The 26,403-nt window shown below is 45.2% G+C and overlaps 1 protein-coding gene and 1 pseudogene across 6 annotated transcripts in view; one reads left to right on the top strand and one right to left on the bottom strand.

Annotated features, from left to right (window-relative positions):
- The window catches only part of LOC102454764 (cohesin subunit SA-2-like), a 108,635-nt gene extending 85,606 nt beyond the window's left edge, over positions 1-23,029 (top strand). For 5 of the 6 annotated variants that reach the window (XM_075916025.1, XM_075916018.1, XM_075916029.1 and 2 more), the window contains 8 exons: positions 7,360-7,511; positions 9,129-9,230; positions 10,479-10,624; positions 10,722-10,850; positions 15,886-16,070; positions 17,028-17,190; positions 18,263-18,344; positions 18,962-23,029. In XM_075916025.1, the coding sequence (XP_075772140.1) occupies positions 7,360-7,511; positions 9,129-9,230; positions 10,479-10,624; positions 10,722-10,850; positions 15,886-16,070; positions 17,028-17,190; positions 18,263-18,344; positions 18,962-19,201 (1,199 nt within the window). In that variant the 3' untranslated portion in view covers positions 19,202-23,029. The remainder of the gene's footprint in view (positions 1-7,359; positions 7,512-9,128; positions 9,231-10,478; positions 10,625-10,721; positions 10,851-15,885; positions 16,071-17,027; positions 17,191-18,262; positions 18,345-18,961) is intronic. The other variant, XM_075916026.1, reaches the window with a different exon arrangement.
- A 123-nt stretch (positions 23,030-23,152) lies between these two features.
- On the bottom strand, positions 23,153-25,937 carry LOC102455362 (transportin-1 pseudogene; annotated as a pseudogene).
- Between the last annotated feature and the right edge of the window lie 466 nt (positions 25,938-26,403).

Genomic DNA, 26,403 nt, shown 5'->3' with positions numbered 1-26,403 from the left:
GGCTGAATTAATGCCGGGCAAGAGTCTCTCCCTCCCATACTTTCCTTTTGTAGGTAACTATCTCCAAGCACCTCAAGCAACTAGGCTGGCAAAAACTCTAAAAGCATCTGGTTCTCAAAAGTGTTGTTATTTGTACTGAAGTAATGCTTGTGGGCCCGTTATGGACCAGGACCTGAGTGTGTTAGGCACTATACACCCACAGAACAAAACAACCTGCCCCAGAAAGTTTACAATCTATATAATTGTCATCCACTTGAGAACTAACCATTTTCCAAATGGTTCACATATTCATTATCTGCAAATTCTTTTTCCTCTTCGCTGTTGTTGATAACCACTTAAAAACTGGCAACTAAATTCTTCTTCCATGGGATCCAACTTTTTTAAGCATGAGATCACTTTTTGAATTGTGCAATCCAAACTCTACCTCAAACCCAAATACTCTTACCCTGCCCCCTTTGTGCCCCTTCTCTGAGGCCTCACCCCTGTGGAAGAAAACATTGTCAAGAAGTTCGGATGGCATGAGCCCAACGAGGCAGACAGCTCCACAGGCAGTCCTCCCTCTGACCCCCTCAGAGATTTCAAAAGGTCTCTTACCTCTCGCAAGGCGCCTTTGGGGTTAGCAGGGGATACGGCCTGCAGCAGCTGCCGCTGCCCTCACCCGGGCGTTGCCATCCGAGTCACGGCACCAAATTGTGGAAGAAAACGAGCCTTCACTCTGCGTTGTGTTTAAGCAACAAGTAGCCAGAGGCAGTTTATTCGAGCAATATTGCAAGGGAAGACAGCGAAAACAGTTCTTCAAATACAAAACAATTAAAAGCCAATATATATACCTTTCTATTACATATAACATTAAACAATTACTTCCCTGCCCACTCAGTTCCCATCGGACACTGTCTTATCTCAAGGCTCTCACTGAGGTAAGCATTCCACTCTTATCAATATGGGAGAGACAGAGAGGCGAACACAGTGTCTCTTCTGGCTCTCGCGTTAGCAGGAGTCAGAGTGACCCAGACTCCTGCTCTGCTACTGACAAACCCTGAAATAGTCACCCAAATCCCCTTTCCCTTAGTCCTGCTTCCACACCCCCTACTCACTCCCTCTCTCCCCCATCCTCCCTCACTTTCACCAGGCAGGGGCAGCGGGTTGGGGTGCAGGCTCTGGTCTTGGATTAAGGGATTTGGAGTCCAAGAAGGGCTCTGAGCTGCTCTTGGGGCAGGCAGTTGGGGTGTCAGAGGGGGTTCTAGGTTGGACTCTGGGGGATGTGTTTGGATGCAGGAGTGCTCAGGGCTAGGACAGGGACTTGGGGTGCTGGGGCGGGGGGGTTCGTGACTAGGATAGGGTTTTAGTATTTGGGCTTCAACTAGACACTGCTTATCTCAGGTGGCTTCTGAGTGGTGGCAAGTCAGGCTCACCCCTGCCCTGGCACTGCACCATTCCCAAAAGCAGCCAGAAAACTCCATCCCAAGTCCTCTTGTGCCGCCTCCCCCACTCTGTGGAGCTAGGATACAAGGTGAGAGAGGGGGCACCTTGACATCAGCACCCCTCTTCTCCTTACCCTGCCCTGCCGGAGGCTCCTGGGGGTGGGGGGAGGCAGCTCCAAGGCAAAGGGCAGGAGGTGCGCAGCAGCAGGGGGAGGGGCAGCTGAAGTACCGGCACTTAATAGCCTCTTGGCCAAACCAGTCAGGATCCCCTGTCAGAAGCTCCAAGATCTACCAGTAGATCCCAGTCTTCTGGTTGGTGACTACTGATGTACTGCTTGTTTGTGTGGAGGTACTCATGAACTGGGTGTTGGGTGCTGGCATTGATTTCTTTTAAGGAAAGGATGCGGATATGGTTCATCAGTCTTTTTCTATCAGGTGTGTTTGGATTTGGTTCTGTGCTCTGTGTTAATCCTGTCCTACAGCTATAGCCAGGATCTTACAAGGAGATTCTGACAGATAGAAATGTGAAATCCCTGGAAAGATCAGAATGAAAAGGATATGCAGATGAGCAGCTTGCACGGTCATTAACTGTGAGCTTTGAAATGGAAATACACCTATATTCTCTGTTAAGGATAGCATCTGTTGTTTAGAGAGTTGACTGAACAACTGAGTTTGTGTTATTTCGATTAAAGCTGGTCTTAAAAATAGAATCAATTGAGTAAAATGTTAGAACAAAGCTTTAGCACACTTAGGGTGACCATCCATCCTGTTTCACATGGGACAGTCCCTTATTTAAGTCCCCTTACATGTGTCAACTTAAAAAAAAAAGGGGGGGGGGAGGGGATTGTCCCGTGTTTTCCGCTGTGGTGCTCTCCCTGCTGGTCAGTTGGTGTCAGGCAGCCACAGCAGCCTCCTGTTTGTGGCTGGCAGGTGAATGCGGCAGGCAGTAGCCAGCAGGTGGTGCTCTCAGGCAGGGTGCAGAGACGAAAAGGCAGGAGTTGGGTAGGAAGAGATGCAGCCTGTGTGTGATACAGGGTAATGGTGTGTGGGGGTGAAGGGTGTGTGTCACTGCTCCCTATGTGCACCATAAAGCAGCGGGGAGGAGGCTGCCATCCCCCTCCCCCACACTGAATTTCATGCCCTGGTCTGCAACTGGTCTGAATTCCCAGTACCCTTCAGGCTGAAGCCCTGATCTGGGGTGCCCCCTGAATCCTCAGCATCCACACTCCCCAATCCCTGTCCCCTCCCATCCTTCAAGCCATGAGTGCTGGAGCTCAAACTAGGAGCGGCAGAGCTGAGTCCTCCATGCCTAGTGCTCCCTATGAGGGAGAAGGCTCCAGAGCGCATGGGCAGAATTATGGGGCCCTCTAGCACATGCAGAGCAGTGCCAGAGACAGTTCCACAGCTCTCTCTCTCCCTGCCCCATGCCAGGTCAGAGGCAAGAGCCCAGATCATGGGCAGCTGCTCCCTGGCTGGTGTCATAGCACAGGCAGCAGTGGTGTCCAACCCCCTGTCCAGCAGGAGAGGAGAGAAGCTTCCCCATAGCTCCCAGCCCCCTTTGCTCACACAGCCAGTAAAACCGGCAGGGGTGAGGGACCCAGCTCCGTGGCTGGCAGAGCCCTAAGAAACTAGGGGACCACAAAGTCGTCCTGGCACACAGTCTCTAGATACCCCTTCTCTGAATCCTGAGGTATCCTCCTGTCTGCACACAGCCCCTGGCTATCCCTCTCTGCACCTTAGCTGTACAGAGTCCCTAGCTGCTCCCTCTGATGGGGTAAACACAAACGTTATTGAGTTTTATTCTCTACCGTGTGAAACTTCTGATACCGAGTGCAGATTTCTATATTAATTGAGAAGCATTTTCTTTGGGTGTGTCTAGACTACAGGGTTTTGTCGACAAAAGTGGACTTTTGTCGACAAAACTAAACCTGTGTCTACACTGCTGCTGAGTTCTGTCAACATAACGTCGCCAGAACTCAGCAGTTTTGTCGACGCTGGTAAACCTCATTTTACGAGGAATAACGCCTTTTGTCGACAGAGTTCTGTCGATAGAAGGCGTTATTGCATCTAAACTGTTCTTTGCATCTACACTGCCTTGTCGACAAAGCAGCTTGCTTTGTCGACAGAACTGAATGTTGTCTAGACGCTCTTTGTCAACAGAAGCTTTGTCGACAGTATCTGTCGACAAAAGCCTGTAGTCTAGATGTACCCTTAGTGACAAACTTGTTGGGCTTTGTATAGACAATGCCAGTACAAGCGGTGGTGGTAAAACGTGCTGGGAAAAACAGTGCATGACAAAAACTGCAACTCAAATGAGAGGAAGAGATCTTTAGCTTTGGTGCTCACATCATTTATAACTGCCTGCAAGCAGCAGCTGACTGCCTTCTAATTGTTTTGGAGTCCTTTGCCATGAAAGTTTGTAAATAATTTCACATTTACACTGTTCATGTTGAAGAATAGAAGGACTTCTGCTGATCTGTCAACTGGAGTATTTTAAATTGCTAGAGCAAAGGAGCTTTTTTTGATGGGCACCAGTTATATTTTCTCTCTCAAGACGCATGCCCAACACTGTTTAAGAAAGTGTTCAGTAACCCTTGCACAGAACTGTGGATTGCTTTTGCTAATAAGCAAAAAGCCACCCGTCCAAAGATAGTAGAGGCAGTTGAGAAAAACGACTCATTGGTGACAGGAAGTTGCACTGGATATTTGTACCCTGCAAAATTATTTAGCATGAGGCTCAGAGAAAGATTTGTCACATCACACACAAGGACCCCACTGAAGTCTTTGGTGGTGGCAGGGGGAAGGGAATTAAGGAACAGGTATTTTACAATGCTGTTGATGAGAATTTGTATTCAACATCTCTGAAGTATGTGGAGCACTAGAAACCTGCTGTTAAGTGCTCGGAAAAGCTTGGGTGGGCCCTCTTGAGAAACATGCTAGTGTGGGATGGTGTACAAAGCAGTCTTGCCTTTGCCACACAAGAATTCCCACCCTACATTTGATAAATGAGAATTGTCTTTTTGATTAATAGTCAGACAACTGCAAAACCAATAAAATCTTGTCACATGTCTGACTGGAACACTCAGAAAACCCTCATTTCTGGAAGGTGGTGGAACATTTTTCAACAGATGGACAGTAAGACAGCAGAATACTCAGATCTGGCAAAGGCAGTGTTTGCCAGGTGCCGCAACCTCTGTTGAACATGTCTTTTCAGCAATTAATGCAGTTTGGTCACCTGAAAAATCATATCTTGGTGTTTCTACCATGAAGGCTATTTTGTCTGTGTGAGTGAATTTTGCCCTAGACTGTGCTGCATTTTATGACAAGTTGCTGAAAAACAAGCAGCTCCTTCAAAAAATTGGTTCATGTGACAAATACAGACCAGAAGAAACATCACACTGTGGAGGAAGCAAGATGCAGACAAGTCAGGCACTTCTAAAGAGCAGTAAACACTTAATTACAGGCCGAGGACCGACTGGTTTAGCAGCAATTTGGCAGAAAAGGACCTGGGGATTATAGCGGATGAGAAGCTGGCTGTGAATCAACTGTGTGCCCTTATAGCCAAGAAGGCTAATGGCATAGTAGGGTGTATTAACAGGAGCATTTCCAGCAGATCTAGAGAAGTGATTATTCCCCTTTATTCAGCTCTGGTAAGGGCACATCTGGAGTATTGCATCCAGTTCTGGTCCTCCATTCCCCCCCATTACAGAACGGATGTGGGTGCATTGGAGAAAGTGCAGCGGAAGCCAACCAAAATTATTTGGGCACTGGAGCACATTACTTACAAGGAGAGGCTGAGGGATTTGGATTTATTTAGTCTACAGAAGAGAAGAGTGAGGGGGCATTTGATAGCAGCCTTCAACTTCCTGAAGGGGGGTTCCAAAGAGGCTGGAGAGAGGCTGTTCTCAGTGGTGACAGATGGCAGAACTAGGAGCAATGGTCTCAAGTTACAGTGGGGGAGGTCTAGGTTGGATATTAAGAAAAGATAATTTCACTAGGAGGATGGAGAAACACTGGAATGGGTTACCTAAGGAGGTGGTAGAATTTCCCTAGAAGTTTTAAAGTCTCGGCTTGACAAAGCCCTGGCTGGGATGATTTAGTTGGGGTTGGTCCTGCTTTGGGCAGGGGGCTGGACTCAATAACCTCTTGAGATTTCTTCCAACCCTATTATTCTAATTGTAAGTCTATATTGTTAATTTTTTAACCTATTAACAGTAAAATTCCATTGGTCCGGCATCCAATGGTCCGGCACTCCTGATGGTCTGGCACCATCTGGAACCCGGAAGTGCTGGACAATTGGAGATGCTCTGCCCCCGATTCAGCCGCTGCTGAAACTGACCAGCGGCTGACTCCGGGAACCCCGGGGCAGAGCAGCTGGGGTGTTCTGCCCCGGGCTTCTCGGAGTCAGCCGCTGGTCAGTTTCAGCAGCGGCTGAATCGGGGAAGCTGGGGGCAGAACAGCTGGGGTGCTGCCGGATTGGTTCCGCAGCGCCAAGGGGCGCATCCCCCCCACACCCTTCATAGCCCCTCCCTTTCCAATAGTCCGGCATATTTGATAATCCAGCGCCCCCTGGGTCCTAAAGGTGCCGTATTATCGGAAGTTTACTGTATTAGGTACTAGACTGGCTTTACCCAGCATTGCCTGGATCCTAGTGGGGGCTCAGGTAGGAGGCGAGGAGGTAGAGCAGTGAGGACAGGGGGCTAGGGAGCAGTGTGGGATTCAGGGCTGGGGTTTCAGGTGGGGGGCTGAAGGCAGGGGTGGGGAAGCAGGAGTTAAGGCAGGAGTTGGTGGCTCAGAGTAGTGGGGTATAAATCAGGGTAGGGGGGCTCAAGGCATGGAGGTGAGGGAGGGCTTACCGGGGCAACCTGGTGGCAAGGTTGGCACTGCTCCAGATGCAGCTCTTTCTGGAGGCTTGGGGTTGTGCTGCCCTAGGGGATCCTGCAGTGTTGTGAGGAGGGCCACCAGCTTATCTCACAAGACTGGGGATGCATTGCCTGCCCTCCAGCCAGCGGTTCCTGTGGGGGGAGCTGTTTGACCCCCAGCTTCTGCTTGTGGGGGAGGCAGGACCAGGTCTGGGCTGTGCAGCCCCTGGTCTCTACTTGCAGTGGGGGCAGGCTGCATTTCCTAGCACCCCAGCCTCTACTGGTGGGAGGGCCAGGATGGGGATGCAGCTTCTGTACCCCACAGTGTCTCCTGGGAGAGTGCAGGCCAGGCCACGGTTCCTGGCCCTCCTGGTGTCTCTTCCATGGGGGCAGGCCATGGTTTTCAGTGCCCCTGGCATCTCCTGGGGGAAGCCAGATGGTGGTTCCCAGTCCCCCTGGCATTTCTTCCTGGGGGAGGTGGGGCCAGACTGGGATTTCTGGCCCCATACAGCATCTCCTGGTCAGGGGCTGGGGCTGTGCTGCACGGCCCTCGGTGTGGTCCAAGGGCCAGAGGGGGAGGAATTTGGTGCAGGGGGGCCACTTACCTGGTCCAGTAGCTAGCAAGATAGTGAGCTCCAGCCGGCCATTGTCTTGCTGGTATGGCTGTCCCCAGTGGTCACTCTGCAGTATAGCTCTCCTCCATTCGGCCCTCTCCCTTCCAAGTTCTGGAAAATAATCAACTTCTAGGTGTATTCTGTTTTTCTGGCACAGCCAAACCCTGACCTTACTTTTAAATTGGGACACCAGGAAGCAGCTTACCAAATTTGATGGTCCTACCTCTTACCATTTAGGAAGAGTTCTTGAACAGACAAGACAGTCAGACAGACGCACATTTCTAAAATAATGCAGCAAGCCTTTTTAATGGGTTGTTGCTCAACATAATGTGATTTTGAATGTTTATACTGCATAGTTCTGATCGATTGCCCTTGAACTCACTGAAATCTGAGCAATTTTACAAGGTGTCTCATATTTGGTATAGGGAAATATGGTCACCCAAAGAATGCTTATTTCCCTAGACTTAACAGAAGAGGAGGAGAGGGAAAAGGAGGTCTACAAGCTGAATGATTTGCACAGGAGGCGGAGTCTACTTTCAGCCTATTGCAAGCTAATTGTGTTTGCTGTGGTGGAGATGTCTGCAGCTGCTGAGATCTATAAGCACTATATGAAGGTAACACTTAGCTTTAAAAATGCCCCTATGCCAGGCCTGGGGAAAATACGGCCCGTGGGCCGGATCCATCCTGCCAAGCCCCCAGATCCAGCCCACAGAGGCAGCGGGGAGCCCCAGGCAGGCTCCCCAGCTTGTCCTGCAGCCCCGCGTGCAATGCAGAAATGCAGCTGCAGGGCTCGTTTCTGTTTTGAAACTGGAGGGGAGGGGGGAAGATTTAGGAGCCACCCTCTCTTCCCACACCTCCTCCCCCCCCACAGAACAATCCCATTGGCCGGTTTCTGGCGGAAACTAGCCGATACAAGCTGCTTGTTAGAATAAAAGGCAGCTAAGAAGAATCATGACCCCTCTCTTAGGCTCAGTTATTCATGAAGCACATGGCCAGGCAGGCTGGCTGGGAAACATTTTAAGCTCTGCAGGCAGGCTAGTTTGGCAGCTGCCAAGTAAGTCTCTTTGCCACAGCCTGCTTCTGGCACCCCAATCCTTTCCTCCCCCAAATCTCTGCCCCCCCCCACTCAACATACCCAAACCCTCTGTCCCTCTCTTACACCCATACCCCCTCTCAGATCTAGCACCCTAATCTCCTGCCCCAGATCACAATCCCCTCCTACCCTAGGTCACAATCCCAAACCCCTGTACTCCAGTCCCCTGCCCTAGGTCACAACCACCTGCTTCATCCCAACTCCCTCCCAGACTCCAGTCTCCTTCCTGTACTCCAGTCCCTTATCCCAAGCTACCTTCTGCATCCAACCTCCATTCCAGACCCCACATCTCCATTAATATCATGGAAGGGTGTGGCCCTCGACCACTTTCCAAAATCTTGGAGTGGCCCCCCCATCAAAAATTATTTCCCACCCCTGCTCTATGCCATTCAAATGTCACTAGTATTTGTGGAAGGAGCTGAATTAACAGCCTTGGAGGCTGGAGTCATCTGTTTGCAGAAATGAAAAGTTGTGGTAGGGTTTCCACTGCTCTGCTAAGGTACCAGAGAGTAGAATGAATAGTTGCTAAATGAGAGGATCATTTAGTTCCTTGCTCGTTAATCTTTTGGCTTCTGTACAGGCTGCCAGAGAGGTCCCATTTGTGACGGTGTCACTTGGTCACTAGGATCCCTCAAAAATTGAGAAATGAATTGGTAGTTTCAACAGCTGTCTGCTGGTGATTAAACGTGGTCTCCATATGGAATGGGCTGGATGTGAATCAGTAGCCTAGGTGTGAAAAGCTCCATACTCTGTTTTCAGCTCACTGATTCAGTCCTCCTGAATAATACTGAACTATTTTATAGTACGTTTTCATCCATAGATCTCATAGAACTTTACAAAAAACTTTACAAAGGAGCATAAATAGAATTTTATTTAGTTCTATGAGAACTTTATGAGAACTAAATAAAATTCCATGAGAAATAAAGTTCTCATAGAACTTTACAAAGGAGCATAAATAAAATTATCCTTTTGAAAACATGTAATAAGGTTCCTTTTAACAAGATATCTGAGACCTGGAATATTTTATGAATTGTTCAATTTTTCTTAGTTTTCCTGTGTATCAGGAGTGTATTCCCATCTGAACATTGAGCTGTAGTAGGACAGTGACGTATGTATTATTTTTTGTTTGAACTAATAGACGTACAATGATTTTGGAGATATAATTAAAGAAACTCTGAGCAGGATGAGGCTTAACAACAAAATCCAGAGCGCCAAGACATTAGTTCTATGCCTGCAGCAGGTAAGAGTAATGCAAGAGAAAAGGGACTCTGATGAAAGCCATCCACGCACTATAATTTTCTTCCTATCTTGTCATAGTTTTTGAAACTAATTGAAATGTGTAGTGAAAATGTCACTCTCTTGAATTCATGTAGGTGCTTTTGCCTAAGAGTAACCATGATTTTTTTATTTTAAATCTTTTAGGGTGTTAATATTAATCAAGTATGGCACAGTCTTGTGTTGCAAGACACAGATTAAGGGTCTCTTGCTACATGGTGCTGAGTAGTCTCAACTTCCACTGAAATTGGCAGTAGTTGGCATTTCTCTAGAGGTTTTCAGTGCCTTCTGGGAGCAGGCCCTCAGTGTTTCTGTGCTTCACTAGAAAATTTAAATTACATTTTTATTGAAGAAATTGGACACACCCGAGGATGCTCTTGCTTCTCTAGTTACATCAACTCTGTGATAGCTATTGCAGTATTGAACCAGTTAATCTGTTCTAGCAACTGCTCTCGCCTGGTTTCCTCATGGACATCTGTTCTCTCAGCATCCATGTCATACTCTGAGTTGCAGAACAGACTCCTGTTAAAGTGACTGATACATGAACTTTGTTGACTTCACACACTTTGCCAGGAGCTTAGATCCATGACCCAACCCCTGAAATATGAGATAAAGCGAGGGCAAGCAGCATTTAGCCACAGATTCTGCTCACATAGTCAGAAAGCCTGTGTTACATATCTCATAGACAGCTTGTCCAGGTTGGTCTTTCATTGACCTTCAGAATGTACATGTCGAAGGGAACAAACTACCTACATGTTCTGTTAGAAAAAACTTAGCAAGAACGTCTACATGTCTCTGTCTCTTTTGGCTCAGTCCTGCCTGTAGCTATATGGGCAAATGTTGCTGCCTCTCTTTCAAAACTAGCAGCTGTGCACACATGCTCTGATTTTCCCTAACCCTCTGGGGAGTTTAAGCCCTCTGCCCAGACCCACTGCTCTCAGACACTCATCACTTTGCAGGATTAGAGGCCTGTGTGTGTAGGGCTGTACGCTGATATGTTCCTACTTGCTAAAAGGAGAGATTGCCCCAAACCGGTGCTCACACCTCTCAAGTTCCAAGTGACTGTGATTCTTCAACAAATGAATTTGTTTTGTACTTGTCAGTTTTCTTTCCAAGGATTCTCACTAACTGAGGCAAGTGTTGTATGGCTGTTGTGTTCTCCTGGTGCTTTTGTCCCCTGGAAGTTTACACATGGATGTTTGTGGTTTTGCAGCTGTTTCAGAAACATACAGAAACCCATGGTAGTACGAACAGCATGGATTCATCTTTCACAAACATTAAAGAACTTGCTCGTCGCTTTTCACTGACATTTGGCTGGGATCAAGTGAAATCCAGAGAATCAGTAGCCATGATACACAAGTATGTTCCACATAACTATATATTATCTGTCGGGGGCATTGTCGTCTTTTTCTCTGTTAAATTACCTTGTCCCTCTTATATTTTCCCCTCTCAATAGAGAAGGGATTGAATTTGCCTTCCAAGGAGCTGCTGGAGTAGAAGGGAAATGCCTGCCACCAAACTTAAGCTTTCTGTTAATCATCAGTGAATTCTCCAACAAGTTATTAAAGCCTGACAAAAGATTAGTGTAAGTTACCTTCATTGCTTTATATCTCTGGCTCGTTTTTGTGGATATAAATTTTGTAGCCGCACGGGACTCTTTCTGATCTAACTCTGTGGTAAACAGCCCGGTGTTGATAAGAGGGCTTCTCCCATTGACATAGCTACCACCCCAGGAGTACCATGAGAGAAACTCTCCTGTTGACATAGGTAGCCTCTTCACTAAATACTACAATGGCACTGTTGCAAGTGTAGACAAGCCCTTAAACCCAGCTTCCTCAGTCTGTGCTCTTCTCAGTCTCTGATAAGGCAAGAACTCCTTCCTCCTTTCTGTCTCTTGGTTCCTCCACTCCATTCCTTCCCTTTATTTCCTTAGTCAGTGGAACTCCCACTTTGACTTCTGCAGCTGCAGTTTGTTTATTTATGTGACTTGTAAAATCAGTAACAATAAAATAACCCCCCCTTATACTTTTTCTAAGAAGCAAGTATCCTTTAAGATGTGGATGCTTATAATTAAATATGAATAAATGATGGTGAATTTCTGGGCAATTTATAATAATCCCAATGGGTAAAATTTCATGTGGCAGAAAAGAAACAAGGGAGAAAGTAGGAAAGCATGTTGCCTACATCCTGTCATGTGAGTAACTTGCATATTTTGGGGTGATTGAATTTATTGGTTACAGCATCAGTATGGATTCAACTGGAATTGATCTTTCATTGGAGAACGTCAAATGACTCATGTATGCCTAGGATCAAGAGTGGTATGATGTCTCATCTCATGCTACTTGTAATCTGTGACAAAATGTATTCAGGGTTCAGTTACATAGAAGCACGTTGAGAAATGATTAAAATCTAAAAATGCACTATGCAGGGGCAAATGTACAATTCCCTTTTTGTATTGTGACCTCTGATTTTGTTTGCTTTTGATCAATCTATAATTAGTAGTATTACTCTTTCTGTTTTAGCATTTTTGCCTGCCAGGAACTCTTGTGTGTACCACTAGATTGTACAGGTTGAACCTCCCTGGTCTGGCCACCCTCAGGATCTGACTGGTCCCAGATGAGGGATTTTACCGGAACAGGGGAGGTCATATCTGGCTCTCCTGCTACTAGCTCCCCCCAGCCTTGGACCAGCCGCCAGTCTCCTGCCTGGTTCCCCCTTGCCACCAGCTTTGCTGCCCTGCGGGTCCTCCTACCTCCTTCTCTGCTGTGCCGGGCAGCCCAGCTCCCTGTGCGCCTGGCTCCACGGGGCAGCCTCGCTGTGGAGTGCTGAGCTCCTCTCCTCTCTCCCTCCCCCCCCCAGGCAGCCCCACTGTGGTGCGCAGGGCTCCTGGCCCATCAGGCAGCCCTGCTGGGTTATACCTGGCAGCCCAGTTGCGAGGAGCCCAACCGCCAGCCCTCCACCAGGACTCTCCAGCCCTGGAACACCTGTGGTCCTGCCGGATAACAGATGTTGCTGGACCAGGGATTACAAAGGTTCAGCCTGTACCTTCTGCAAACTTTTTTTTTAATTCTGCCATCACTCCATGGACTTGGTTTCAGCAATTGTTCTTTAAATCTCAGGTGGATTTCTGTGAATCAAACTTTGTAAAACTCGTATTTACCAACTTGTCTAAGGAGAGCATTTTTAATGATAAAGGAAAAAATCTCATCAGCAGGATGGACAAGTTGGTAAATTTTCATGATAATTTTCAAACGCAGTGTCTAATTTTTTTCTACAATGGGAATATTCCTACTGATTTGCTCATCTTTTGACCACTCTTGTGGGGAACAAAGCAAGAGACACTGCCTAGAGTTTATCTTCAGCTGTCTTTGACTTGCCCATCTGTATCAAAAATAAATGAAAAACGAGTTCATAAGATTGGCAAATTGCAGTTTTATCTACAACTTGACACTCAAGCCATGTTTTTAAACTAACAGTTTCTATTCTGGGAGACTCAAAATGCCTGGCAGGGTCTGGAGATTATATTTCCTTTTAGAAATATTTAGATTTAGTTGCATCATAAATTATAGGAAGGAATGTTTTAAGTCAACATGAACTTTTGAAAAAAAACCCATCACCTTATTTTAATTATTATTATTAATCAGGCACAGTACCGGTCTACAGACCTGCACAACATTTGTGAATGCACCTATAACACATCTAACGACATTTGTTAGAAGGGAATATAACCAACGTGTTCTAAGTATATGGCATTTAGTGGTAAAATATTTTATTTATCAGTTGGTGTTTGCTACTTTTAAGTAATTTTATTAAATAAAAAACAGTGTTAAGAGCCTGATCCCTGAAAATAGGACTCTTTCCATTAACATCGATGGGAGTTGGATTAGACCCTATAACTTTAGTTACAATACACACTTGTTTGAAACCAACATACTCCTTAATCAGTGTTTTGAGACTTCATTACCTCTGTCTAATTATCTGAGTCTCTTCCTAGGACTCTTTTTTTCTTCTTTTGATGAAAGCTCTGATATTTTCTAGGCTGCCTTCTAAATTGAAGTCGTGTTAATAATATAAAATACACATAAACCTCCCTACTCTGGCAACACCTCTGGTATTAATTTCTTGTGCGCACGCCTGTGTGTGCATGCGTGCCAAGTTCGTTTTTGTTTTTAAACCATCCAGGCCTTTTTTGAGCTTTTAAAAGATTTTGAGTAAGAATTATTTAATTTTTGTATTTTATAGGAATACCTATAATTATTTTTACATTTTTATTTTAATGATAGTTTTAATTGTTTTAGTTGCTTTATTATTGACAAAGGGATTCAGGGTGTTTATTTTGGGTTTATCTTTTTATTTTCACTTATTTTATGTTTAACCCCTTAAGTAAAAAAAAAAAGTTAAACTTTGTGAAAGCATCAGGACACTTGAAGAGTTAACTAAGTAAGTTAAGGTTATCAGTAGATGCTCGCGGCTAGATAAAGAGTAGCTTTGAGTTTTGCAACCGTGAATAAGATATTTGAATAGATTTTTAATGACATTTTTAAAAAGCTGATTTATTTTATATATATGTATTAAAGTATTTTTTTTGAAAATTTGAGATCCCTTGCTATGTTTATTATGAGACTAAATATTTTAAACTTTCTTGGCTTACCTTTTATTAGCTGAAGTTTTGAGGTTTTTTGTTTTTAAAATGATTTTAGACTTTCAGAGAGCTTCTTTGGGGGGTCGTGTGTAAATTGCAAGTTATGAACAAATGACTCATTTAAGTTGCTTACATTTATAAACTGCTGTTCATTTTTTTTTTTTAAGCTTTGACCAAGGTTATTTGTTTTTCCAGCTGAGATCTCTTCTGGTCTGGGCTTTGATAACTTCTGTATTTTAGCAAAGTTTAGTTCCATCTTTTCCTTCCATGTTTCAGCTATCTGATCTTAACTAAATTTTTTATAGTTAAACAATTTAAATGGGATTGTTCTTCTACCTGCTGCAACCATCACAAGTCTTTATTTACAGGCTCATTTGTTAGGAAGCCCCCATTCAGAATGACTATCAGGCTTTCAGTGTTGTGTGTGGTGACAAATCACATGTGTGTGGGGAGTCAATAAGCAGATTGGGGGACAAATACAGTACATAGGCACTTAGGGTCAGCCATAATAATAAAGATGTGTGAGTGAAAGTGCTGATTTAACAGCTCTTTTTATTCTTTGTGACTGTGTAAATCTTCTTTCTTCCATAACGTTTTAAAAAATGTATCTGTAATGCGAATATATTTGTTAGTAACGGGGGGGTGCCACTGCAACCTCAATACTGGTGCACAAGACAAAACTCACTCTGCTCATAGATGCAAACATCTTAGAGGAACCCTGAGAGGTGTATGGGGCTCAGGGCAGTGGATTGGAAGGGGTGGTGGTGGTGGGGGGGTTCAGATCAGTGGATGGGGATGCAGGAGTCAGGGTAGGGGATGAGGGGCTCAGGGCAGGGGGCTGGAAGGTCAGAGGGGGGTTTACCAGGGCCACCCACGGCAGTGAGGGTGGTGCTGCTCTGGCACCGACACCTTCTGGGGGGACTGGGATTGCACTGCCTGACTAGTGGTGCTCCCCAGAGGGGCCATGGCAGTAGGGGCTGTGCTGCCCAGCCCTCCTAGAAGGAGCCACCAGCCCTCCTGGAAGGAGCTGCTACATGGGCAGTGCAGCCCCAGCCTCTGGGGGGAAGCTGGCCACTCTCTTCCCTGTGGTCCCTTTACAGTATCAGTGGTCATTGCAGAGCATAGCTGTCCTTGCTCTCAGACCTCTCCTTTTCTGTGTTATGGAAAACAGAACCCAGGCACATCCTATTGTCCTGCCACAACCAAACCCTGACCTTGCTTTAAGTTAGGAGAAGAGAAAGCTGCATGCCAAATTTGGGGGTCCTAATTCTTACTGTTTAGGAGTACTTGAATGAACAAACAGACTCATGGACGGACGGACTCATGATCAGACAGATGCACACTCTCTCTAAAATATCTCTCTCTCTATAATTAATATATTAAAAATTATAATGCTTTCATTGTGCATATGCTGTAACGTGGGGTCTGGTTTAGCAGTGCTGGCAGGATTGGAAGTGATGATGTAGCTGAAAGGAAGCTATCATGTAGCTGAAAGGCAGTGAGGCCCCTACTTGCAATTCTGAGTTTTGATGTGACGTTTTGTCTTGCTGTGAAATCAAAGGGAGTGTCTCTGTTGGGTTTTCCTCTGCTCTGCAGTTGAGGAGGGCGGACTAGACCTTTCTGCTGCTGGGGAGCAATTATTTTGCAAGAAAATTACCCACTCAGTTCCTTCTGGCAGCAGCAACAAGCAGTTGCTTACCTTGTGCGAGAGTGTAGGAAATGGTACTAAAAATGGATGTGGCTCCATAATTATTGGGAATCAAGAGTTACGTTGTGAGCAATCTTTCAGCTTTGGAAGTGCTCACACTGATTTGTTTTTCAGGAAGGGGGTGTCAGGCTCGCCCTCTTTCTGTTGCTTGATGGGTCTGGTTCTGGTTCTGGTTCCCTGGTTGCAGAGGAAAAAAACAAATGCAAGAAGGGCTAGCCTAGATAGTCACCAAAGAGACTTCAATTTTTCTAATTTTTTCCATTTAACTAGGTATGGGTACTTGCAGAGGTATATAACAGAGCCAGCATCTTGCAGAGGTGATGAATGGCACCCCTTGATTTGGTACAGAAACTCTTTGTTGGCAAATGAAGATGAGGTGAATTCTATCATCAGCAGTTCAAGAGAATCATCCATAGGCGGATCTAAGACATCATTTAAAAGAAAATTATCCAACGGTATGATAGTTCCACTATCTTGCTAAATCTGACTTCTTGTGTCCTCAGTAAAAATGGATTTGTTCACATATTGCATTAAAATACTGCAGTGCATGGACTGTTGTAGACTTGCCATTCTAAACCCCTTTCCTCCCCTTCAGATTTGTTTTCATCATTCTCTAGAGAGAGGCTTGGTTCAGTGAACTGAGTATGGGAGCCAGAAACTCTCCAGTTGTGATCTAGTTCCAGCTATCATTCCTGCCTTCTGCAGCCTTTCGGGACTCACTTAAACTCCCTGCCTCAGTTTTCCCAGGTGTAAATGAGGCTCGTATTACTTGATTCCGTCATATTGTGAGGATTAGACACATTTTATGAAGGCCTTCTAATAACACAAAAAGTTACTATAGAAGTGCTAACAACAGATTTTTATTGGTTCTATTTTTGGGATGTATTCTGTTAGAAGAAACAAAGAGAATGAGAGGATTTTTTTTAATTCCTCCTTTCCTGGCTTACAGCCACCCTCAGAGCTGTGCTTTGCACACCTTCCTTTGAGGAGTTAATAGGACTGCCTTCAGAGCCCCGTATCTGTGTGGGGACAGGAGGAGTTGCAGCAGCATGTCACAAAAGCAGTCTGCCTTTCTAGAGGAGCTACATGCTCAGTTTATGCAGTGCCCTATATCTTGGGGAGAAGGAGTCAGGACCCAAAAAATGTAAGTTGGAGGCCTCATGTACGCTGTGCAAAATCAGCCATTGGGCAGCTGTCATTTTAGTGTTTTTGTATAGAGGTTTTAGCCGGGTCATTCAACACAGTGGGTATTTTAAAATGAATGCTTTGCTCAAAGAGTCTCCATTAATTTGTCTTCTACAGTGACTGTACCCGTTGTAACGAATACCGCTTTTCCCTTTCTCTTGGGCTGTGGGAGGTATTCCTCTCCTAGTATCTCAGAGAGCGAGGGTTCTATTGATTGTCTGTTACAGGGTTCCTGCCTGAAACAACAAATAAGACTCCAGGCTTCCAGTGCACTCCAGAAATCTCTGCTGCAGCAGGGAAAAGGAGAAAGAGGTTGAAGTCTCACAATACAAGCCTCCAGGAATATCCACCATTCCATTGTCCTGCCCAGTTGAAAAGAAGATGTAGTAGGTGAGGGGAAAATTGCTTACAAGTCTCTAGTGAGAGCTGGAATTTTTCAGATATGCAGACTGCAAAACTGTGTGCAGCTGCAGCCTTATAGGACTTGAACACAAAGAGTGCTCCTTAATGCTGCCACAGAGCAGTTGCCTGGGGCCACACACTGCTGATTCTATGTTCCAACTCTTGTGTTCTCCTCTTGAACCTATATGGAGTGTTACAGCCCTCTCCCCAACCCACCCGGACTCCCATTGCTCCCTAGTCATTTAGGCAGCGGGGGAAAGAAGAGGAAGCTTCCTGCTTGACTTGTACATTCAAAGGGTTGTAGAGGGAAGAATGGGGTTTCCTAGTCCCCTCAGCCAATTTTTGAATCACTCCCTAACTTTCTATGGAGCACAAAGGGGGCTTTCCAGTTACTGGTTGCTTCTCAGCCCTGGGGCTGCGAGTGAAGAAGGATGTATCTCCACCCCACCTGGCCCCAGCTCTCTTATTTCTTAGAAAGGAATTGAAGAACACTCTGTCTTGGCCTCAGCAGCCCTGAAGCTGATGCTAATTTCCTCCTGCGAGACTTGAGGCCAAGTGTGTAGGAGCTCCACACAGAACATGATATAATGGAAGAAGGGCCCAACATTATAAACAAAACAGGGCCTATGGCTAGATTCCACATGCCATCCACTGAACCAAGGGAACAAACAGAAAAATCAAACAGTATTGTCTCTAATCTTAGATGTAAGATTTAAAGAGAAATTCAAACTCAGGCCAACCAGAAAGGCAGTTTCCTAGATGACAATGCCCACCCAGCCTCCTCTGAAGTGGATTTATTGGACACTCATAGGTGGTTTGTGTTATTTTTCTTACACTTTTTGGTTGGTTGATGGTAAATTGAATCAAAATTCATTTTTATTAGAATATAATGAAGCTCTTTCGAACTTTGGGCTAAAGCTGTTGAGCTTCTTTGTACAAGAATCCTAAAAGCAACTTGTATCACGTGAAACTTGTCCTCTTCTTTTAGTGCTGCAAGCAAAACACATCCTAAGTAGAACCTTTCGGGTCAGGAACTAAACTACTTGGCTTTTCATTCTAGCCAAGATGTGATCAAGACAGAAGACTTCTCAGTAGATGGGGGACCAGAAGATGTTGATGTGGATGTTGTTGGCGCAGACCTGGTAATGGGTGTTTAGTTTTGGCTTCTTCTAATTTGTGTGTGTGTGTGTGTGTGGCTGGAGGGGGGGGTCAGAGCAGGGGGGTGATCTTTGGGACTGGCATTGGGGCCAGAGAGAGTGCTGCAGCCAGGGGCTGAGTCGGGGGTGGGGAGACGGTAGTGGAACGGCCCCTTTAGCTGGGCTCTGGTGGGGGCTGGCAGCCAGACGCTCCCCGGGAGGGAGCGGAGCTGCACTGAGGCTGAGGATGGGGGCCAGGTGTGGGGATCTGGGGCCATGGCTGGGGGTGGAGCCAGAGTGGAGCAGGGCAAGGCTGGGTTGGGCAGTGCTCCCTCCCTGCCCCTTGTGGGAACTAACTCAGGCTCTCCCCCCATGAATGTTTCATTGCACCCTAACCCCAAGGGTTCTGCTTCACAGTTTGGTGACGTTTGCTTTACTAGTGAGGTCAGCAGCTGCAGAAGTTGTAAATTTTCTTTAGATTGTTTTCATTATAACCCTATTTGCCAATCTTGGGGTGCTTTTAGATTTTGGAGGTTGTATAGGTAGAATTGGTTTGTATAAATAGCTTTTTGTCCTTGTGGCTCTCTCCAGATACATTTGTTATGGGACTTTTTGACTTTCAGGTATGTGATGGAGCATATCAACCGTGCATTGGGCCAATTGGTGCTGACCAGTCACTAGAGACCAGCCCCCCTCGTTCTTGTTGTGCACGCTCCAGTTGGAGGGGACAGATAAAAGGAGGTAGCCCAGCTCAGTCAGTGCCGGCAAAGGAGGAAGAACATGTGCTTCAGGCTCCTGCAGAGGAGCTGTTGACTCCTCAGGCCATTGGGACTGTGAACGCAGACTACGCTGCAGGCGATTAGCTCACCATGGTGACTGATGGGTGTTGAGCTGCTGCCAGCTGAGAAGATGGTCATTCTGGTAGGAAGTGCTCCAGGGAATATGTTAAGGGTTCAAGCCTGGGCTCCTAATACAGAATTTCCTGGCTTCAAACCCAGTGGAGTAGGGAGGGCTCAGGTTCCCCTACTTCCCCCCTCAGCCACTTACCACTAGGCATTGCTACTGGGGACTCCTGATTTAGACTCATGATTCACTCTGTGCCCTGTCCAGAGGGTCAGGGCCCCCAACTGTTATTCTTCGCTCTGGCTAGGAGGCCCAGATGCTACAGACTGTTTGCTCTGTCCCATCCCAAGGGCTCTGGACTGTTTTTTTGCTCTGCCCTGCCAGGGTCCTGAGCCCCTTGACTGTGATTGTTTGACAAGAGGGAACCCCAACAATTTAGATCTACAGTGGATCTAACAAAAGGGTATTGGCAAATTCTCCTGAGTCCAACTTCCTGGGAGAAGACAGCCTTTGTCACGCCATTCTACCTTTTTCAGTTTACCGCAGCCCCATACATAGCATGGTTGTAGTGTTCCAATGGCTTGGGGGACCAGCACTTTTGGCTACTTGATCAATGAACAGCAGCTTATATTGACCATGCCAGTTGGGGAGCTATCATCCATGACACCTCAGTGCCCTTGGGGAAGCCAGGCTAACTACAAAACCATTGGAATGCCACCTGGAACAGAAAGAGATAATGTACCTGAGATACGTGGTGTAGAGTGTGGTCAGTTGCAGCCAATAGGGGGTAAGGTTCGATCCCTAAGCCTGCTCAATCTTCTCATCAGAGGCAAGTGAGGCAGTTTCTTGCTCGTTACCATAGACACTTTGTGCTGGAGTTTGCCACCCTAGCAGCCCTCCTCACTGGCTTGACAAAATTCCAAGCCTACGAGAGTACAATGGTCTTGCCTGGATTCAAATTTCATAGATACAAAGTGGAATCCCATAGATACTAATACTCAGAAGAGCCAAGATGAATAGAAACATCTTCCACCATTAGGCTTTCTCTTCTGAAAGATGTAAATAATGAGACCCCCTTTTCCTTTCAAAACAAATTTCTTTTATTTTAACAATGAACTATAAATATCTTTGTTTTCAATAACAGAAAAACAAAAAGCTATAGTAAACAGTAACTTTTGTTTAACGGTACTAAATTCCTATTTTAACTTAAATATTTAATTGATCCTCCATAACACTCTGTTAATGTCAGTAAAACAGTTTTATATTTTCATTATATCCAACCCTACAAAAATGTATTCTTCCATCCCCAACGTGCATAAGGCCAAGCCTAATTCAGTAAAACTCCAATAGTCCAGCATCAAAATGGCAAGAGCCTACTGAGTGAGCTTCGGCAAAAAACGAGTCACAAGGTAACAGCGGCAGCAGCTGAACTGAGCAAAAAGGGTAAAAAAGGCTTAAAAAAACTAAAACATTACAGTATACTGTATACAGTATGTACAATAAAAAGGGTTAAGAACACTTTATATAATGTATACAGTATATATGTATAACCTGCTTATAGTACCTCCTGATAGTCCAGCAGATCTGATAATCCGACACCACCTAAGTCCCATAGGTTCTGGATTATTGGAAGTCTACTGTGCTTAGTTGTCTTTGGCATGTGTTAATTGATAGTAGCATACTTATTGGCATTAAAAGTTGCCCTCCTACTACATTTAAAATACAGAATTTGAGGGGTTAATGGAAGAAGGTTGAGGTGGGGAACCTAAGAGCTCGATAGAGCCCCTGGTTTACCTTGATCTGGCCCCTGAAGCTCAGGGCTCCCCCCAGCATGGTGGAGCCCACAGTGATGAGAGGAGGGTTTTTTTTTCTCACTTATGTGCAGCCCCTGACTGATTTTTCTGTGGGTCAGTGGCTCCTGCCCCTTAAAAAGATTCCCCACCCCTGAAGTAGGTTAACCTAGTATCTATATTCAAAATGGATAAGATTGAATTTAAGTCAATATAAAATCTATATTCCCATTCCAATATTGGGGTGGTTAAAAATAATTGGAACTAAGGCCTTCCATTTTGACCCAAAAATAGTGGTGTAATAACCATTCTGGGTATAGCCTCTTCAGCCTGATGTGTCTACACCACTGTCTCCACTATCCTCTGCCATATCCTCTATCAGCCACTTCATCCACCTACCTGTTTTCTGTCTCAAACCACACACAGAGTCCTGCATTCCCTCAGTGTCCACTGTGCACTAGCAGCCTGTCTATGCAAGACTCACTCCTGCATGTTGTGGAAACCATTTATAGCCATTGCCAGTCAATCCAAAACCCACACTTTCTCCTCCCAATGACTCTCCAATAGGATCTCCAGATGCATCTGCAAATGCTATACACAATCCAGTGTGCTGCCACCAAGTCGAGTCATTCTCAAAGCTGTAAGCAGCTACATTATCCTGCTTTACAACTGTCTCCATGACAGGACATCTGTTGCAGAGCATCATGGTACACTGTCCACATAGTCACATCCCACTAGGCCTGTGGTTCTCAACTGGTGGTCCATGGAGACTTTTTCGGTGGTCCACAGGAACATTGTCCAAAGTCACACGGCGTGAGCAGGCACCACCATTAGGCTGTTTTATGCCGTATTCACAAGCACGCGACATGTCATCCATAGCGTCACCTAGGACGTAACCTCGTTGTGTTGCCAGTAACTTCCGTCTGAGGCTCTGAGCGTCAGTGTAGCTGCTGCCGTCATGCTGAGCAGTTGCTGTGTCGTTCGTCCTGTGTCCTGGTGGTCCATTTTGATTGGCCTGGTAGTCCGTGGACTGAAACGAGTTGAGAACCACTGCACTAGGCCATAGCCCAAGCAGTGGCTGCACTGTACTGCAAATGGCACTACCTACCTTATCCTCACACCCAGCCCCATGCTGATCACTGCTTGTTACTCACCTGTGTTTGGAACACATAGTGGGACCCTCACTTGAGGAAGAAGAGGTTCCAGATCCAGTCTGCAGTCCCTGGTGGGCCCCCACTTCCATGTTTACCTGCACCTCCACAGGTATCGGAAGATCTCAGCTCTCATTGGCCGCCAATCACCATTGGCGGCCAATGCGAGCGTTGGGAAGTGGTGTCCCAGTCCATGATGCTTCCCACGGCTCGCATTGACTGTGAATGTAGATTTGCGGCCAACCAGAGCTGTGATCCTCCGATACCTGCGGCAGTGTAGGGAAACATAATGGTAGCAGCCTGCCAGGGACTAAATGCAGACCCTGTAAGATAAGTTTCATCAACATTTTGGGTGGGTCACCATTCTGCTGGGTACCAGCTCAGAGCTGTGAGGCGGCAAATTCAATTCTAAAATCCCTTATCCGTGGCAGAATGCTCAGTTTCTATAGAGAGAGCACACCACTCCTACTCCTAGGAATTGTATCCGGGCTTTCTGTTCCAGAAGAACAAAACAGTGTAACTAGGCCTGGAGGATGGCGGGGCGTGCATGAGATGGGGAGAAAGAGTGTGGAGGAGGGAAATAGGGAAGAGATGCAGGGCAAACTTTATAAGCAACGGGGATTTGCTGTTTCTCAGATTTTGTACTAAAAAACCAATGTAAGTGTAGAGTACACACTTTTATAAAGTTTTTAGCCATTATTTAAAAACTGTTTCAGTCCCTGATGCTGTCAGTTTTTTCATCTGCTTGATGTAAAGGTGAACTGTTCCCTTATACTCACCATGGGAGATCCTGTTGCGCCTGAACTTTTTTCATCTTTTGAGTGCTCTCAAAATTGCACTGTGCGCTCTGTTCATTTCACATTTCATTTTTTGTTCTAACTGTACAAAATAAAGTGTATCAAAACTACAGGGGTCCCTGTTTCTATTTTGAGGTTACAATGCTCTTTAAATGCCACATGACAGTGGCGGTGAATTAAGTGACCCAGTGCCAAGAGTGACCCTGCTTTCCTGTACTCAACTGCCAAAACCCTCTGCTTGCATCTCCTATTTCTCCCTCCCCAAAGACTTCTGTAACCAATGCAAGAGTTACCAGCACCTTAAAATGGAAAATTTAAGTAAGAAAGAAACTTAACTCTGCCCATTGCTGAATGCAATTTTATCTGCCACTGGATTTCTAGGGTGCTTGCCTGTTCAGTGAGAACAGATTACAGGAGAAGCACAGCCCTACATATAGCCAGATGCCTTAGTGCATGTACAAGGTGAGTTATATACTTTACTTCTGTCATTCCCTCTGCTTCCACACCTTACAGCTACCAAAGGACTTTTTTCCTTCTCTGACAGACAGCTCACATGTAGCTGTAGAGCCCTTCAGAATCCAAATCCCCATTGTTAGAAGAGGTGTGGCCATTGATGGCATTTGCTGTGATAAGGATACTTCGGTCAAACCTATGAAGTAGTGAACAGCTGCTCGTGCTGTGTAAGGTTAGGAGATAGCAGTTGCTATCCCAAGGTATGTATGAGGAGAAATACTGCTATGGAGATGAGCTAAGAGCCTAGGGGGTTGTTTTGCCTGTCCCTTTTGGGGCACTGTTTCAAGAGCGTATATTTTAGTTCATATAGCTAATGAACTGTTCTGCAGCCTGACCTTCTATTTCTGCAACAATCTGGGAAATGAAGCATTAGCAACTAGCACCCTAGTTAACCCTATGGGTGACACATGTAACAAAAAAATTACTTTTCAGGCCATGTGTTAAGTTGAGGTTTTGTTAATAGATTCTTTAGCAAAGGCAAGATTATACTGTACACAATTACATCTGGCAGGCATTCTGCTTTAGTCATCTCACTGATTGCTTAGTCCATGCTGGGCCTGCTTTCACAAACATGAAAATGGCAGCACTAGACACAGATTTACCTATAAGGCAAGTATTTACACAACATGCAGGGGCTGTCTCCCATTCTGAGCTGGTGGATCAGATTCAGTTAAAGTTAGAAACATGACCTCACCAACTAGCTGAAGAGCTAGATAATCCACTATAGCTAGAAATAGCAGGCCCACCTCACACAAGACATGGCCAGACACATTAAACCAGTCTACTAAAAAGCATCATCTTTACTGAAAAGGTTTTCATTGTGTAGACTCTGTCTTTTTATCCCTTCTGTTAACTGTAGCCTGGCTAAGTTTTGACAGCAATAGGACAGTAAACAGAAGTTTATTCTAGTTCATATATTATTAGTATTAAGTTCCAACAGAAAGACCAAATTCAATAATCAGTTACATCTCTATAGACTCATTGAAGAGAATGGGGATTTATTGTACAAATAACATTAAAGGTAGGATTTGATCTATAGGAGAAGAGGTTACTTACCTGTTGAGTAATTGAGGTTCAAAATGTGGTGTCCATATGGATGTCCCTTTTAAGTGTGTGGGCAGCTGTGCCTAATTGGAGATTTTTAGTGAATTGCTGTCCTCACATGCCAGACAGTATATTGGAAAAAAGGAATCCTCATCACTCCATTTCCTTCTCAACCATGCAGTCTAGACAGGAGGTCTCAGAAGCAAAAGGGAATGAATGGTGGGTAGTGGCACGCCTGTTGGGACAAAACAGCTTGAAGAACTTTTATTTCTGTACAGGTAAGCAACTGCTCCTTTAAATTATTGTCCGTGTGAGTACTCTGTGCTACATGAGTCCTGAGCAGTGCCCCCGTCATGGAGAGTGGGTGCTGAGACATTCAGTGGAATTTGGAGAACAGCTGCACAAAAGGCTGTATCTGCTCCTGAATCATAAAGGATAGCATCATGCTAGGAAAAGGCATGCACAGATGAGGAGGTGACAGCCTTGCAAATGTCCGCAATTGTTATATTCTTAAGTAGGGCTAGAGAGGAGAATGATACTTTGTTGGAATGAGCAATCATTTGATTTGTAACATGTTAGGATGCGTCCTGATAGAAAATCTATTAAAAGAGCATCTTGCAGCTTATTATGGAGTTTAAGGGAAGAGGAAACTTGTCAAATAAATGCCTCCAATTTTCATCCCCAACTTGATTTTTAAATCCATGAAGGATTTAAATTCCAGTCATCATCTAGCTCAATACCATCTTCTTCATGCTGTGCCACTGTCTGTAAAAGATGAAAATGAGGCTTTATATCCTGTTCACTATCTGGAATAGCTTCATCTTCATCATTCCCCTTCAGCAGAATAATATCTATTTGTGAATACTTCATACCATTTACTAACACAGGTATCAACTTAGTGAAATGTCGACATAACACATCTTTACAAATTGGCTGCTCAGCCAAAGTCAGCCAAAACTCGCACACCTCCAAAGCCACATTTTCATCTTGGTCCTGGGACCTCTGAAGCATGTACTCTATTATACTAACCATATGAGGAAGCAGACTATCCATTTGAACTTCCAGCAACGTCACCAAAGCCCAACATACATTTTTGCCAACGCAAAGAGATTCTCAATAAAAGAATCAATGTGTAACATGAGCGCTTGGGTCCTACTGATGATAAACTGATTGACGCATGCAATAGCATGGGACCTTATTTTTGGACTGCTGAGTTTGAAGAACTGTAAAAACTTAGGGATCATAATAGAGTGGTTGGTCTAATACATCATTATCTAAGATTTCAGCAGAATCTTCACATATTTTCTGAAGAGCTCCAAGTGCACAGATATTGTAGTCTTCAGAGGCTGCAAAGTTTTGGTAAGAGTTCAGATCAATTCTCTCAGAGGCAATGGTTGTAATCAGAATACCTACAGTTGCCCTTGTAGGATGAAAATTTCTGAGGAAGGCTATGATATTCTGTTAAGAACCCAATTTAAATTCAGACTCTGGGAATGGCACATAAACACGGTACATGGTTATTCCCCCTCCCCACCAGTCTAGCCCATCGAGGAAAGCCATCACCCAGGATGGGAGGCAGGACAAGACACATCAATGGTGCTAATGTCTCTGCTTTAATCCCCAGATGGACCACATCCTGCAGTGATTCCTTCTTGAAGCTGACAGACATATCACCACTTAACTGATAATTGATGTCTGCTTTGTTTAAATACTTGTTTTACTGGAAACACTATGTAACTTTACATTATTGCTCTTATCTTGCCTTACTATTAGCATCTATCCAGGGGATCCGGGATCTCCCCCCCCCCCCCAAAAAAAACTTTGATCTGCCCATTGAGCATCCTATATAACTAGTTGTAACCTATTGTTTGGCAGTGTTCACTGAGCTTAGCAAGTGACACTCCACCCAGCGCTGTGTAATAAACTC

Source organism: Pelodiscus sinensis, chromosome 1, assembly GCF_049634645.1.
Source record: "Pelodiscus sinensis isolate JC-2024 chromosome 1, ASM4963464v1, whole genome shotgun sequence".
Classification (NCBI taxonomy): domain Eukaryota; kingdom Metazoa; phylum Chordata; order Testudines; family Trionychidae; genus Pelodiscus; species Pelodiscus sinensis.
This window is presented reverse-complemented; position numbering and strand designations above follow the sequence as displayed.